This window comes from Tenrec ecaudatus, chromosome 2 (genome assembly GCF_050624435.1).
Source record: "Tenrec ecaudatus isolate mTenEca1 chromosome 2, mTenEca1.hap1, whole genome shotgun sequence".
NCBI classification, from domain to species: domain Eukaryota; kingdom Metazoa; phylum Chordata; class Mammalia; order Afrosoricida; family Tenrecidae; genus Tenrec; species Tenrec ecaudatus.
The window spans coordinates 157997549-158014770 of NC_134531.1; the positions used below are offsets into that span (position 1 = coordinate 157997549).

A 17222-nucleotide genomic window follows, 5' to 3' on the forward strand; every position below is an offset into this window, starting at 1 on the left:
CCTTAGGGGTGACCGAGAGCGGCTGGCACAATCTCCCCATCAGAGTTCTCAGGAACCAAAACAAGCACACATGTCCCCCTGGAAACAGCAGATGTGCCCAAAATACTCCTCACCAGGATAGCCTAGATCATAGCCTCTTGCTCCCACATCAGGAAGCGCCCAATTCACACATTCCTCTGCAGGATATATCAGAGCCCATCAGCCACCCACCACTGCAACCCACAGACACCCAGAAACAAAGAGCACTCCGGAGACAGGGGGAGGGAAAGGACTGCTTAAGGCGGCAAATGGCCTGAATCCAAGGTTGTTTTTTGCTTGTTGTTGTTGTCTTCACCACAGTCAGCAGGGAGGAATACTGGAAACCTCTGTGCAAACTGGACTTGTCCAAACATGGAGTTGAGAAATGTTGGCACAAATCTCCAGGGCAAGCTGATAAACATAATTTAGAAGGAGTGGCTGTCTTGGGTTGAAGGTTGGGATACTTGGCTTTTGAGATGCTTCAAAATTAATTATTGCTAATACTTATTGAGTCTGAGTGATGGGCAAGCTGCGTGCTTTTATATCATTTCAGTAATGGAATCCTCACGGTGCCGTGGGTCATTCCCACTCTGGAGACGAAGAAAGGGAGGCCCGGAGGTTATGTAACGTGCTCAGGTCGCACCGCCTGACACCTGACTGCTGAGCCCACACTTGTGCCGTTCACCCCCTTCAAAACCAGGATCCAAGCCTCTGAGATCTCACCCTAGGTCATTGTCAAGATCTACGTTTCTGCTCTAAACCGAGCCCCACGGCCTTTTAGAGTTGACTAGCCATGTGGTGAGGGCTCACTCCGGCTCATGGAGCCCGGTGTAGCAGAGTAGAACTGTGTTCTTCGGAGTTCACATCTGCTGTGACCTTTTAGAAGCAGACCCCAGGCCTCTGGTCCAGGGTACCTCTGAGTGGGCTCTAGCTGCCGCCCTCTCGATTAGTAGTCCAGAGCTTAACTGTTTGTGCCGCCTCGTGGAAGTACCAGCTACTCTGGGCTACAACCCACCTGAACCGTCCCAGGCAGCCTGCTCCCCCTGTGAAGTGCCTGGATCCACACCGGGCTCTCCTGGGCCCGTAGAGAAGGGAGCTGTGAGTGCACCCAGACTCCTTTGTGCTCTAATGAAGCCTGGGCCTGGGGGAGGCTGCCAAGTGGCAGCTGCTGCTCTGGGTCGCTGTTCCCTTTGCCGGGTCCCCTGGGCGGCTGCAAGCCATTGCTGAGCCCCTGGATTCTCCGCTTCATGTTTCACCTCGCAACCGGAAACTGCACTGTTTTTATGACACTTCCAGCCAATTATTCACAGTTTTGATGTCGTCTGTAAGTCAGTTTTGTCACTCCCTTAATTATACGCACGCATAGCATAGGTGCGACTTTTTTTTTCAATCATTTTATTGGGGGTTCGTACAACTCTTATCACAATCCATGCATCCATCCATTGTGTCAAGCACATTTGTACATTTGTTGCCATCATCATTCTCAAAACATTTGCTTTCTACTTGAGCCCTTGGTATCAGCTCCTCATTTTCCCCTCCCTCCCCACTGCCCCTCCCTCATGAACCCTTGATAATTTATAATTTATTATTATTTTGTCATGTCTTATACTATCCGACGTCTCTCTTCACCCACTTTTCTGTTGTTCATCCTCCAGGGAGGAGGTTATATATAGATCCTTGTGATCGGTTCCCCATTTCCACCCCACCCTCCCGGTATCACCACTCACACCACTGGTCTTGAAGGGTTCATCTGTCCTGGATTCCCTGTGTTTCCAGTTCCTATTTGTACCAGTGTACATCCTCTGGTCTAGCCAGATTTGTAAGGTAGAATAGGGATCATGATAGTGGTGGGGAGAAAGCATTTAGGAACTAGAGGAAAGTTGTATGTTTCATCAGTGCTATACTGCACCCTGACTGGCTCCTCTCCTCCCCGAGACCCTTCTGTAAGGGGATGTCCAGTTGCCTACAGATAGGCCCTGGGTCCCCATTCTGCACTCCCCCTCATTCACAATGATATAATTTTTTGTTCCTTGATGCCGGATACCTGATTCCTTTGTCACCTTGTGATCACACAGGCTGATGTGCTTTTTCCATGTGGGCTTTGTTGCTTCTGAGCTAGATGGCCGCTTGCTTATCTTCAAGCCTTTAAGACCCCAGATTCTATATCTTTTGATAGCCGGGCACCATCAGCTTTCCTCACCACATTTGCTTATGCACCTGCTTTGGCGACTACCTTTTAAAGACGATTTGAATTTGTTAAATGTGGAGACAGTTTTATCTACAAGGTCAGGTCACCCTGGTGGGGGGGAGGGGTAACAGAGAGGTGAAGGTGTGCAGGCTCTACCTCAGTCAAAGGAATGTAACTTAGGTTGTGTTGTTTCTGAGATGGGAAGCATGGCATCTGCTTTTAAAGGAGACTAATAAATCTGGTAACATAAAGCGAAGGCTATTTTGAAAGTGGGACCAGTTAATAGAGAGAAGAGTGTGTTGAGGAGAAGGATGCACAGTGGCAGAATTATTCTTTAACTGGGGGGAATTTACAAACTAGTCCAATGTCTCTTGGGTGATTGGGAGTGGTGGGGGCAGGCAAAGGAGGGATAGGGGCCAGAGAAGTTAGATTTTAAAACTAAGTAACAGCAGAGGCCATTGGAACCTGGGTTCCCCCAGTGCTGTTGCTCAGAAAGAAGCGTGGGCAGGGGGAGAGGCTCATGATGAGTGTATTTCCTGATACATCCTAGTGATCCTCGCCTTCCACGAGGGAGATATGAGTTCAATCCCGGGCCAGTACACCTGGCACAGAGTTACCCCTCACCTGTCAGTGGAGGCCTATCTGTCCCTGAGGTGGTGCCAGGCTTTCAGTGGAGCTTCTAGACCAAGATAGGCAAGGAAGAAAGGCCTGGTGATCCCATCCAACAAAATCAGCCAGTGAAAGCCCTACAAGCCCCAGCGGTCAGATCCTGAAGCGTAGGGGTCTCTAAGAGTCAGGGGCCAGTAGTAGGGTCTCAGAAAGTCTGTCACCCCTCCCAACCTGCTGCGCTGTTCTACTCCGGCAGTCTTCAATGACCTGCGTGGCACTCGAGGAGTGTGGATCTGGTTGTGGAATCGGGATGCATCTTCCCGTGAGTTCTGAAGGTTGTGCGCGCGTGTAACAGAGGTCTTACCGTGTCAGCCGTCAATGTTCCTCTCGAAGGCTGATTGTCTTTAACTTCTTAAGAATTATGATGCCAACTCATGCTGGGGCAGTTTGTGTTTGCTTCTGTTGCTGCTGCTGTTGCCTGCTTTCATTCTCGGAATGAGAACTATTCCGTCTGCAGTGCCTCCGGAAAGTGTGATCATTTTAAAATCAGTATTTAATAGTCTGTTTGGAGGGGAGTTTGATTTTTTTTTTTCAAATTAACTTCAGGAGAGGTGACTATATGTGTAACTGCAAAATTTTTGCCAATTTAAAAAAACATTTACAACTTTAAAAGCCTTCGGGGATAAGAGGGATCATTTATTTACATCTTTGGTGGCATCCCGGAATTAAATTGTACGGTTGATTTTGGAAAGTCTGGGGTTCATTCAGATTTCATTTTTTCCCCTCAGCCTCCATACTGAGTGTTTCATTTTCAAAATGATAAAGCTACACTGCCTAGTATAGTAGTCACTGGCCATAAGTGGCTATTTAAAGTTATCTGAGCAAAATATAAAATTCCGCTTCTCTATGTCACTCACCATGTTTCAAGTGCCCATAGCGGTGTGGTTGGTGACTATTATAGTGGGGGAGCACATAGAAGACAGGCGTCCAGGGGGCTCAGTGGCTGGCACTGAGCTGTTAACAGAAAGACTGGCCCTTGAAACCCCCAGCAGCTCTGCAGGAGAAAGACAAGGCTTCTCGAGTTACAGTCTCGGGGGTCCGTGGGCGTCGGCCTTGACTCTGGGGCAGTGAGTTTAGAGAACACCTAGTCAATACAGCCTGCTTCCATCGTCTCGGAAGGTTCTACCGGACACCACTACTTAAGGACTAGCACCTGGGACTCTCTCTTGGAGGGCTGTTATTGATGGAGTCACGGTGAACAGCCTTCCACAAGATGCACATATCCCAACTTTGGACCTTCGTGGATGTTTCATGTGCAAGCAGAGCTAATGTCCTTTGAGGCTTGCGACAGCTCCAAGCATTTTTTCTCAAAGACAGGCCGATCCTAACATATAAGGTAGTTCAAAGATCCAGTTGTAAGTCAATTTAGGATCTAAAAGTATTTGCCCAGAAGACATGTGGTTGAACTCCAGTACTTTTTGAGGTTAAAAAAATGTAGTGAAAATATTAAGTGGCAGAAAATTAACTATAAAAATTTAGTGATTCAGGTGGGTAATGGATTGGTGGCAAGAATTGTCGTCCCTGCCCACGCACGCCCAGGGAGCCCTGGGTCTCAAGGTTTGCTTGCTCGTGGAAAAACCAGCAGTTGGCACCACCAAGCTTTGTGTGGGAGAAAGATGTGGCAGTGTGAGTCTCTAACGACTACGCCCGGGAGATCCTATGGGGCAGTTTTGCTCTGTCTAACACTGCTCTGATCCATCACCACTCTCCTACAGGGCTGTGATGAGTCGGCATCAACTGGATGGCAGTGGCTTTGATCTTCTGAGTGTTTGTCCACACCTGCCAGACCAAGCCAGACCCACTGCCACGGACTCGATTCCGACTCGATGCAGCTCTGTAAGACAGTGGAATCGCCCCGTAGTGTTTCCAAGTCTGTGACCTTTACCAAAGCAAACTGCCCTCACTTGCTCTCATGGACTGGCTAGTAGATTTGAACTAAAGATCTTTTGGTTAGCAATGGGGGCTTAATCATGATGTCACCAAAGCTCCTTGTACATACACACACACACACATACAAGTGCACGCGCGCGCGCACACACACACACACACACACACGGTTAGATTAAGTGCCTGATTCAATTAGCTGAAGTTCCAAAGTTTTAGCAGAAATGAGGTGGCTCCCAGGTTGGAGCAGATGTGACATATCTCAGGTGAGCTTCTCTTGCCATCCCTCCTTCTCCCCCACCCCAACCTTCCCCACAGCACCCCTGTTGACAGCAGAAAGGGGGTTCTCTCTGATGGGTCTTGCCATTGTGGGTACCCTCCTTGGATGCTTGTCAGGTGTTTGCCTGGTTTTCGGCAATCCTCATATGAAACCCAGGATTGATGAACCTACAGAGGAAACGACCGGAACTAGGGTCCCTGGACAGTACAGTGGGGGGAGTGGGAGAGGGGGCGGGGAGCTCATATCAAGGAATTCAGGAAGGAAGAAACGGTTTGCAGACTGACTATGGTAGCACTTGTACAGTACTGCTTGATGGGACTAAACTATGAAACGATGTGATGTCTGGTTAGCTCCTCTTAAAATGGTTTTAAAAATGAAAGAAAGAAAGGTCTTGCCCTGCCTGTGCTTACTGCAAGTTCATCATCAGGGTCTGCATCAGGGACCGAAAGAACTCCCACCAGCACCGCATGCGTCTCTGGGTGGGCCTGTTTACAACATCACCCCACAGCACCCTGGTCCTGAGGAGCAGTGGCTAGGCCGTCAGCACTCTGTCCCAGGACGCTTCTTTGCCCATTCCATCCTCTCCTTCTGATCCTTAAGCCTTATTTTTTAATTAAAAGATCATTTTATTGGAACTCTTACAACTCATAACAATTCTTACATCAGTCGTATTGAGCATATTTGTACAAATATTGCCATCATTTTTTCTAGACATTTACTTTTTATTGAGCCCTACGTATCAGCTCCTCTTTTTACTCCTCCCTCCCTCCACACCCTTGTGACCCTTGATAGATTATTTTTAGGTCTTTTTATCTGTGAGGCTCCAAGACGACATTCTGACTGAGGACAGATCTTCACAAATCCGTTTCCACAGAAAAGGCAAGCTGAAGATTATAACAAAATTGTTCTTGGAAGCTGGTTCTTATGCAAAAAAGGCAAAGAAACTCACTGGCATTGAATAGATTCCAATTCAGAGAAATCCTATAGGACAGGGCATCCCAGATGGCACGGTTAGCTGGAGCAACAGTATCAGCCTCGGTGGGTTTCCAAGACTAATTCTTTACGGGAATAGAAAGCCTCAACTTTCTCCCATATAATAGCTGGTGGTTTTGAACTGCTGACCTTTCAGTTAGCAGTCTAACATGTAACCACTATGCCACCAGGGCCCCCATAGAGCACAAAAGGCAGGGTTAATTAGAAAAGGTATGAAGATAAACAGGTGGCCATCTAGCTGAGTAACAACAAAGCTCACATGGAAGAAGCACACCAGCCTGTCCTAACATGATCGCTTAAGACAAAGCGGGTGCATAAGCAAATGTGGTGAAGAAAACTGATGGTGCCACGCTGTTAAAAGATATAGCATCTGGGATTCTATAGGCTTGAAGATAAACAAGTGGCCATCTAACTGAGAAACAATAAAACCCACATGGGAGAAGCACATCAGCCTGTGAGATCACAAGGCGTCGAAGGGATCAGGTATCAGGCATCAAAGACCAAAAAAAAAATTATAGCATTGTGAATGAGGAGGAGTGTAGACTGGGGACCCAGGGCCCATTTGTGGGCAATTGGACATCCCCATGCAGAAGGGTCTCGGGGAGGAGATGAGCCAGTCAGGGTGCAGTGTAGCAATGATGAAACATACAATTTTCCTCTAGTTCTTGAATGCTCCCTCCCCCCCCACACACACACCACTATCATGATCCCAATTCTACTTACAAATCTGGCCAGACCATAGGGTGTACACTGATAAAGAGAGGAACCGGAAACACAGGGAGTCCAGGACAGATGAACCCCTCAGGACCAGTGGTGAGAGTGGCGATACCTGGAGGGTGGAAGGAAGGTGAGGGAGAAAGGGGGAACAGATTACAAGGATCTACATATAACCTCCTCCCTGGGGGACAGACAGAGGAGAAGTGAAGGGAAAAGAGAAGGGTGAAAAGACAGACACTGGAAAAGTGAAGGGTGAAGGGAAACGTTGGATGTGTAAGATATGACAAAATAATAGTAATTTATAAATTATCAAGGGTTCATGGGGGAGTGGAGAGAACGTGGAGGGGGGGCTGGAATGAGGAGCTGATACCAAGGGCTCAAGTAGAAAGAAAATGTTTTGAGAATGATGGACTGATGATGGCAACATATATACAGAAGTGCTTGACACAATGGATGTATGTGTGGATTGTGAGAAGAGTTGTAAGAGCCCCTAATAAAAGATTTTCTTTAATTAGAAAAGGTTGATGAAAAATTGTACAGCTATCATGAAGGGATGGTGGGATACTTTCAAGAGCCTTCATTGATGGTGATCATTATATTCTTCGTTCTTATTTTAGTTTCAGACTCGGCTTTTGTTTCCCTGGGAAATGGCAGATCACTACACAGTGCATAGGCAGGGCCCACACCTGTCTCAGGAGCCAGGGGGAGCGGTAAGAGGGAAGCATTTTCCAGGAGATGTCGGGCTGCAATCAGATAGAGGAGGCAAGACTAAAGAGACCCTCCGTGGACATTCTGTGGGATGAGGAAGGGCTGCTTTGAACCATTCTTGTGGGGGTCATCACATGCAATGCCCCAATAACTCGTTCGTTAATGATTTCATTAACTAGCCAACATGTAATTTGGGTCTTCAATGTAAGACAGGAAAATCAGAGTTGAGTGGGCCTGAACTTTGTAAGACAAAGCCTGTGGGAAGGATGTCATGCTCCCACCCCGGACGGCAAGGTTAGCTGGAGAACAGGTTCAGAGGGAAGCAACCATTTCGCTGCCCTCCATCACACTTAGCATTCGGGAGACCTGTAAGTGGGAGTTAGAAGATCCACTGCCTGTTCCTCATATTTAAGGGGGGGGGCGTGAATAAGATAGTCATGGATACCGCAAACATCGTGGACAATCCGAGGAAGACTAGGAGGAGGCACACGCATTCACCAAATGTTGCAATTTAGAGTGCTCAGTCGTTGCCAGGAAGTATGCGTACACCAGCTGCGACATCCCTAGCTACCGGGTTAGGGGAAAGGCAATGCGACATCTTGGCCTGCAAGGTTTCCAGTTGGAAGTGGTATACACAATCCCAAATCACAAGGGACCCTGCTGGCAGAATGGGTCAGCAGTTCAAACCCACCAGCCACTTCAAGAAAGAAAAGGGAGGCTTTCTGCTCCTGCAGAGCTTTATAGCCTCCGAAAGTGGCAGTTCTATTCTGCTCCGTAGGGTTGCTATGAGTCAGAGTTGAATCAAAGGCAGAGAGCATGGGGGTTTGTTTGTGTGATGTGTGCCTTTTTTATGCGCCTGCAAGAAAAGATCTAAATTTTCACAGACAAAACAACTGCCACACCTGGTGAAGGACCCCTGAATTTGGTGATCTCTAAGTTTTGCATCGTGGGTACGCTTGGCTGTGATCTGCAGTTCAAAACTATCGGCCTTTCTGTTGGAGAAAGATTGGGCTTTGTACCCAGTAAAGAATTCCAGTCTGGGAAACTGACAGGGACGGTTCTACCCTGTCCTGTGCGTCACTGTGATGGAGGCTCATTTATATATTTATTCAGAATGTGGCAATGTGTCTACGTATAGAAGTGATAGATAGCCATTTCCCTTCACTCTGGTGGTTGTCTATAGCCAGGACAAAAGCAAGCCTTCTCGTAAGAGGGTGCACGCTGAAGTTTCTGGACATGTGCTTAACATGTGAGTGAGAACCAAGGATTGGAATAATTCTCTCTCGAGTGTCACGCTGGGTTACCGATCTCTTGGGCATCTTCACGTGCTGACCACCTCACTCAAACCCCCTGTCACTTCAGTCCCTTCATAATCTCCACCAGCCCCTCTTTCTTCATTATCCACACTTGACATTCCCTCCGTCCCCACCCCCACCATAGCTTTTGATAGCTGGGCACCATCTGCTTTCTTCACCGCATTTGCTCATGCACCCATTTTGTCTTCAGCAATCATGTTGGGAGGGTGAGCATTACAGAATGCCCGGTGGTTAGAACCAAAGTGTTCTTGCATTGAGGGAGAGCTTGAGCAGAGGCCCACAGTCCACCCACCACCTCAGGGTATTGCCATATAAACATCTGCATGGGCCAATGCCTCTATTTTTATGAATTCGTGTGTTTACATGTGTACACACCTATGTTTATGCTTTTCTCCATGCTTTTTCTTCCTGGACCTTTCCTCTGTTTCCTTTCACTGTCCTCCTGGGGAGAAGCCCTGCAAGCGCAGTCCTTTAGGTGCATTTCCCTAGCCAGCCGTCTTTAACCAACGGGCCTCCCTTCCTTGTCCCCTCACAGACAGTCTGCTGCCACCGACCCTCCTCATTTTATAAATGTAAACATGGAGACCCAGAAAAGGACCATACTTCCTCAACTCAAAAGCTTATTGGAGACAGGGCCAGCCACCCATGTCTTTGAGACTCATGAGAAATGGCAAGATCCGGAGTCCCTGTGGCTGGTGGTGATCCAGACATCACCCAAGAAGTGGTCTTTCTGGATCATTTACCTTAAAATGAGAAGTTTGATCTCTATTCTACTTCCGCTTTTATTTTTATTCATTCATAAATTTCCCCTGTTTTTGCAAAAAAGGGACTATGCCTACTCATACATTTCTGCCTGCCTAAGGAGGGTCTGCACTCACCTCTGAATCCCACTCACCTCTGAATGCTGTCTTAGTGTGCATGCTTCACGTGCTGATGTATTACTGGTTCTTCGCTGATCATTCCCAACCTTTCTGGTATTTCCTTTAGCTAAGGTGATGGCAATAGGTTGTGATATAATTTTTAAAAAATCGGGCCTTTCTGAATGCTCGTCTCTTTGTTTCTTTCTGCAGTACCTTATCAACAGAACCCTTACACTGCCCGGGGCAGCTCCAATGTCATCCAGTGCTACCGCTGTGGAGACACATGCAAAGGGGAAGTTGTTCGTGTCCACAACAACCACTTCCACATCAGATGTTTCACCTGTCAAGGTAGGAGGTCCCCTTTGCAAACTACCTTCTCCGATTGCTGGCCATGCTCTCATGCCAGGGCATGCCACAGGGGCAGGAGGAAAAAAATCACAAGCAGTAGAGACATCTACAAAGCCCTGAAGAGACATTCCCCCAGACCCTTCTTATGGGAATTCTCCCTGAAGCAGTGTGAAGTGAAGAGAGAGGTTAGAGTGAGGTCAGCACAGGGATACTGATGGAGAGACAAAGTCTGGTGATCTCTGAGTGGCAGGCCTTGACTCAGAGACCTGCAAGCTTTTACATCTAAAGAGACACCTGACTTGTGTCGATAGATCAACTTAAGGACTAATGAGAGAGCATGCTATCTTGGCAATACCATAGCTTTACTAATTTCAGATGAGCACCTAGTCTGTATCAGTGTGACGATCCTCAAAGATTATGGTTCACAAGGGAAAAGATGCATCTTGACTTCAGTAAAGGTTGGCAGTTTAGATGTGGATGGATGTTGGGTTACCGCTAATCATTATCATTTCCCTCTGGTTTATGTAAAGCCTGGTGGCATGGTGGGTTATGTTATGACTTTAGCTGCTAACCACAAGGTCAGCTGTATGAATCCATCAACCACGACATAGGCAAATGATGAGGTTTTCTGTTCCCATAAAGAGTTATAGCCTTGAAACCCAGGGGGAAGTTCTACTCTGTCCTATAGGGTTTCTGAGTTGGAATTGACTCGATAGTAGTGAGTTATTGTTTTGGTTTGTTTGTTTGTTTTAAGATACCCAAGCAAGCCAAGAGTTCCTAAAGATCAGTAGCAGCAGGAGGCCAGCGGGACTCTCTAAAGAGCTGACCTTCAGGCCCAGGCACAGCAACACTCCCTCCCACAATCTCCCTGACCAATGCCTCTCGGTTTCCACTTCTTAAACTCTTCCTCTAGAATTCCCTGCTCCACAGAGCAGCCATTAATGTTGGATTGCCCTGTGGGCTTAGAAAATACTCGCTCTACGCTGTAATTCCCACCTGCTGGTTCTAGATTTGCCCTCAGAAGGTTTGAGAAGTACTTTGTGTGTCTTGTCCTACTACTGCCCTTCAGATATTTTTAGCCAAGACTTCCCCAAATTATATGGCAGTGCTGTAAATGAGACCTCGTCTGAAATGATGCCTGCTTGTGTTATTCCCCTGCCATCTTCTTCTCCAAGCTCTCTTCCGAACGCACAGTGCCCAGAGCAGATCACAGTTCTCAAGTACCATCAAATACCTCAGACGTTCCTGTGAATGTAGCTAATATTGAATTGACTTGCTGAAGACCCCCTTCACACCATTAACTGATATTGAATTTAAAGTCAATTAAAGTCAACTGATCTTTTACTAGCCGTAGCTACTTCTAAGAACCTCTGTTTCACGTATTGGAGATTGACTTCCCCAGTCATGGAGAAAATCCTGCACTACTTTGGCACTGGGCTCTGCACTGAGAAAATAAATTGCATATTCATCTCCCCTAATCTGTGTGTGAATGCATAAGAAGGGTTTTAATTGCTGTGATTTAAATTTTACATTGAGAATTTGTAAGCCCCTTTGGTGTAAGTTGACTTGCATGCGTATAGGGGTAAATGGGTGAGTGGCTATTTTTCTGTCCTTCAAATTGATGCTGTTGTTGTTGTTGAGTGCCATTGAGTTGGCTCTGACCCACAGCCATCCTGTGTGTAATAATGAAGCGTTGCCCGGGCCTGTAGCATCACACAGTTGCCAGTAAGCGGGAGTCCAGCCTTACAACCACTAAGCCAATCCATCTTAGGGAAGGTTTTCCTCCTTTTCACTGACCAACTATCTACATGATGATGTCTATCTCCAGGAACTAGTCCTTTCCAATAGCATGTCCAAAATACATGAGGTGAGTCTCATCATCCTCACTTCGCAGGGGCATTCTAGGCGGGTGTACTTCTTCCGAGATATATGTATTTGTTCTTCTGACTTGCCTCTGGTATAGCCAATCTTCATATTGCAAATGTGTCATCCATTGTTCGTCACTCTATCGTGTTTATTGCCCAAATTTGAAAGCATGCAAGGTGACTGAAAAGACCATGGCTTTGGTCACATGCCCCTTCATCCTCAAAATAACACCACCAATTTTTAACACTCAAAGAAGGTTTCATACAGAAAATGTGTCCGATGCAATATGATATTTGACTTCTTCACTGCTGCTTCCATGAGCATTGATTGCGGATCTCAGTAAAATGAAATCTGTGACAACTTCCATCTTCTCTCGATTTATCATGTGGTTGCTCATTGGTCCAGTTGTGAGGTGCAATCCTGAAGGGTACAGTCTTTGGTCTTCCACGGTACATGCTTCATGTCAAGAGGTGTGCCCCCTACATGTTACAGGTTGTTACTGAGTCTTCTTTAACCATGAAAGCCATGTTCTTCATTTAGTCCGGCTTCTTGCGCTACATGCTCAGTTTGTAGACTGAGGGACTAGGGGGAAAGAAGACAAAGGATGATGACAATAAAATTATTACAAAGAGGTTTGGGTTATAACTCAAAATCACATTTTTAAGGAAGTATACCATTTATCTTTTATTTAAAGGAGGCAAAATAGCTTAAAATAGTTTATCTAGCTCATAATTCTCTGATTTGACTGGGCAATCCGTCCAGGCTGAGCTAGCCTTGATGGTCTCTACTGCCTCATCTTGATGTTAGGCCTTTAGCTGATCAGTCAACTGGTGGGTTTGGGGCCTAGATGCCTCCAAATAGCTTGTCATCCTCCAGTAGGCTAGCTTGGATTCATTCTCATAATGATCTTAGGGGTCCAAGTGAAACAAGAGAACCCAAGCCAAACTCACTGCCATCGAGGTGATGCCAGCTCAGAGCAACCCTGTAAGAGAACAAGCCCCAATAAACACGTGTGTTTTGATCTCTGGCGTGTGTCACGCTTGTTAACGGCTCACTGACCAGGAGAAGTCTAGTAGCCAAGCTGACAATTGGGAAATGATGATGGCTGACGATTGGGAAATGAAAGGGCTTTGCATTTTGATGGTCAGTAATTTATTTCAAAAGTGAGGATGCTGAGGGAGAAAGAGGTTCATGCCATTTCACAATCTACCTCAGAAAGGTTGGATAATCTCTTTCAATAGAGGCTTATAAGAAAGGAGGGGGAAGGGCATTCTTTTCTGGAATATATTCGATATTAAATTCCACAGAAGTAAAACAAAACAGAGAATTTTTATACCCAACAGTATGAAAATTAATTATCTTAAATAGCCTTCTCATTTGAAAAATATAAAATTCTCCATGAATTGCGCTTTTTCAACTCTCCTAACACGCACTATTGCATTTGGAATGAAGAGACGGCAGCTGGGGGGTGAGGAGGAAAGATGGCACCTGGAGAGTCAAAACCAGAAGGAAAGCAGGGATCCTAGAGCAAATGACCGTGCCAGCTTTCATCCCGTGGCTTACACTCAACGCTGAAGACTCCAGTCTTTTACCTGGATAACTGCATGAGTCGCAGAAAACTGGAGGCATGACCTGGAGCCGAACCAAAGCAGAAGCCTAATAATAGACCCCTGTATACAACTGAGACTCGTGGCTAAATCTTACTGTCCGTGTGAAGATAACTAATAAATCGTGCTGGAGCAACAGCAAATGTCAGTCTCAACTTTGGCATTGGGTGGGAGGGAATATAACTTGTATGAAAATGTGTGCCCATAATCAATTATTTAGATGTATTCAGACACTATACCTATGTGTATTTTTTATGTGTAGACAGCAACAACAAAAAGTTAGGCAGAGGATTTAAAAGAAAATGATCCCACATTTGGCAATTGGAAGAAACATACTAATTCTCTTTGAATGAAATAGAATTTACTCTAGGTTTTAAAGAATTCCAACAGAAAATAAAATTATTAGGAAAATGAGCAACTTACAGTAAACAACTAAATGAAATCGCAATGGCGCAAAAATCTACAGAAACAATGAAGACCAAAATTAGAACCCCCAAAACTTCTTCCTGAAATGTTCTGACCATATATAATAAACATGTTCGCCAAGTTTACACAAGTAAGTGATGCTAGAAAATATGATCAAGAAGCAAAACATGATAAAATTAGCAAATAGAATTTTAAAGCAAAAATATTATAGAAATAAAAATATATAGTGTTTAAAATTTGAAATCCAAAGTATGAAATTAAATTGATTAGATATTGATGCAAAGATAATTAATAATCTGGAGACTGAGCCAAAATAAATTACACAGATATAGCACACAACTATGAAAAGATGATAAAAATAAAGAAAAAGTTAATCTATGGATAATAGAATAAGGAGGCCTGATATATAGAGTTCTAGAGGTATATAATTAATTAGAGCTAGTATGTAATTAGAGTAGTATGAAATAGAGAATTAATTAATTAGAGTTTCATGTGTGTACAAGGTTAAATCTGGTGGCATAGTGCTTCTATAGTAGAGTGCTATATAATAGAGAAAATTGATATGGTAACAATATTTGAGGAGTTAGTATCAGTGAATATTCTTCAAATATTGAAACATACAAGTTTTCAATTCCAGGCTCCATCATAAATTCTAGCAGATAAATACAGAATAAACCCCATCATAATAAAATTGCAGATTACCAAAGATGAGAGAAGATACTAAGAGCAGCCAGAGAGATGAGAAAGATCTTCTACATATGAGTGATAAATAGGTTTTAGCTTCTTAGAAGCAACAAGGTAACCATGAAACAGTGGGATATGTTCAATGCACTGAAAGAAAAACTGTCAAATTAGAATTATGTTTTTTTAAAGTTATATTTTGAGAACAATGACAAACCTATCGGTAACTTTATAGTTAATAGTGAAAGACTGAATGCTAACCTCTACAAGATAAGAACAAGACGGATGTTCTTGCCTACTAGTAGTTCTATTTAACATTGTACTGGGGGTCCATGCCAAGTCAACTAGGCAAAAGAATAAAAGGCATTCATAATTGTAAAGTGAAAAATAAAACTATCTCTACTTTCAGGTGACAGAAAAATTTTAAGAAATCTAATTTTTAAATGATTAGAAATGATTAAGAAAATAATTCAATTTACAGTAGTATCAAGATGAATAAATATCGATGCATAAAAATGTTGAAGACATATAAAATGAATATTCTACAAGAAAATATTGAAAGAAATTAAAGGAGACCTACATCAATGGGGAAAACTCCCATGTTCATGAGTTAGAAAACTTAGTATTGTTAAACATTTGATTTTTCTTTTAACAGAAATTAGCAAGCCAATCCCAAAATTTACATGGAAATTCAAGGAAAGTAAAATAGCTAGAACAATCTTGGAAAAGAAGATGAAGTTGGGAGGGCTCGCAATTTTTTCACTGAAAACTTATTAAAAAGCTACAAAAGAGCAAAGTTGGAAGACCCACACTTGGGAATTTCAAAACTTATCGCAAAGCAATAATAAACTAGTGTGATAGTCTTTGGCTTAAGGACAGATATGTAAAAATCAAGTGGAACAGAATGGCGAGCTCTTTACATTCATGGTCAGTTGATTTTCAACGAGTGCCAAACTAACCTAATAAGGAAAAAAGAGTCATGTCTATAAACGAGGCTGAGACAACCGGCTATCCACATGCAAAAGAGCGCAGCTGTGTGCTCAAATGTCAGTGCCCAATGGAGCAGAGTAACTGTCATGGGTCCAGACAACAGAATATTGCAGAGCAGTGAAAAGGCATGGACTGCAACTGCATGATCCACAGAGACCTGCCCCCCCCCCTCTGCGACATAATGGGGGAGAGGAGGAGGGAACAAGCACACAGGCATGAATGCAGAATGGTTTCATCGATATAAAGTTAAAAACAGGCAAGACTAGACACATAGTATCGTGTGTGGATAACACACTGACGGTGCAAAGGGAAGATAAATTCAGCTACATTCCAACGGAAGACTTCAGCGCCTCAGCAACACCGCCCAAAATCGTCTTGACCAGAGACCTAGCTCCCTTCCGAGGGCTGGTAATACTCGATTTCCCAACCCGAGTTGTGGGCACATGGGCCTGTATTTCATATCTTTTATACTTCTATCCATTTACTGCGCGTATAACATATGGGTACTTCACAATGAAACTGTTTCAACAATGAATTTGATCACCTTCGGGGGACCTGCCACCTTTGTGACTTGGACGTTTCCTAAAACTCAGACTCACCCGAAAAGTTTAAAATCGACAAAATCACGTGACAAAATCCTGGACTCCCACAACGGAAAGAGTCCTCAGTTGCCACCCAGCCTGGGCATTTCACAGAGAAGGTCACTGAGCAAGCTGAAGTCGCTCTCCCTGAGTCACCGGCAACCTAGTGACCGGAGAGGACCTGCGCCAAGGTTCAGGGGCAGCACGGCACAGCTGGATGCAAGGCTTCCTCCTAACGGTTGTATTTCCAGTGCGCTTCTTTCCGACGCCAGTAATGAGTGTGCCGGCTGTCTGAGCCGCTCATCAGTTCCAGCCTGCAAACCCCCACGGAAGCTCTTCCTGTTATTCTGAGCACCTGGCTCTGCTCAGCCTTGTGGACACATCTCTCTTCATCCTCCAGTCCCCCACCATACTTCCAGGAACCCTGAGATTCTCATCAACCTTTACGTCCTTACTACCAAAAAACACTTCCTCCTCCAGCTCCTTAGGGGAAATGGAGGGACTGGTTGTTCCAAGTTTTCTAAGGACCTCCTGGCTTTCTCCCTGGGAGAGGTGGCTCTGGGGGCGGAGCTGGCAAGTGAAACAAAGGAGAGAAAAGAAGGGGGAAAACAGGAGCTATTTCCAACAAGGTCGGAGGCCATGACCTAACTCATTCCACAGCCCTGAAGTCAATCGATCGGCCACCTGTGTAACCCAGAACAGCCTGTCCTCTGGCCCAGCCTTCCCTCCGGAGGAGGTACTGTTTGATGGGATGAATTTTCATGGGTCCTGATGGAAGAGGAAACCTGCCCCACCTCCCACCTTCCACCGCCACCCCATTCATGTGCCCTGCCTCTCTCCACAGGGTGGCCTCCCTGGGTCTCCAACTGCGCTACACACTGAGTTTAAAATATTTAGGCATATGGTAATCCCTGTAGAAAGCTGTCTTCCTGATAGACTCAGGGAATCTCAGTTCCCAAAGAAAACACAGGTCCTCTCAAGTTGAGCTTCTTTGTTTTACGAATAAGCAGAAAAAAGCCTGAGAGGTCAGAAAGCAACACCTGCAGTCCTGGCTCCCAGACCACTGGGTCTTCCCTGTGCCCTGCCTGCC

General features: G+C 45.1%; 1 protein-coding gene across 1 annotated transcript in view; it reads left to right on the top strand.

The window, feature by feature from the left end:
* Nucleotides 1–17222, top strand: part of ABLIM3 (actin binding LIM protein family member 3) — a 143686-nt gene that overhangs the window by 49729 nt on the left and 76735 nt on the right. Inside the window, exon 3 of the mRNA XM_075543154.1 lies at nucleotides 9844–9981. Within this exon, the coding sequence (XP_075399269.1) occupies nucleotides 9844–9981 (138 nt within the window). The remainder of the gene's footprint in view (nucleotides 1–9843; nucleotides 9982–17222) is intronic.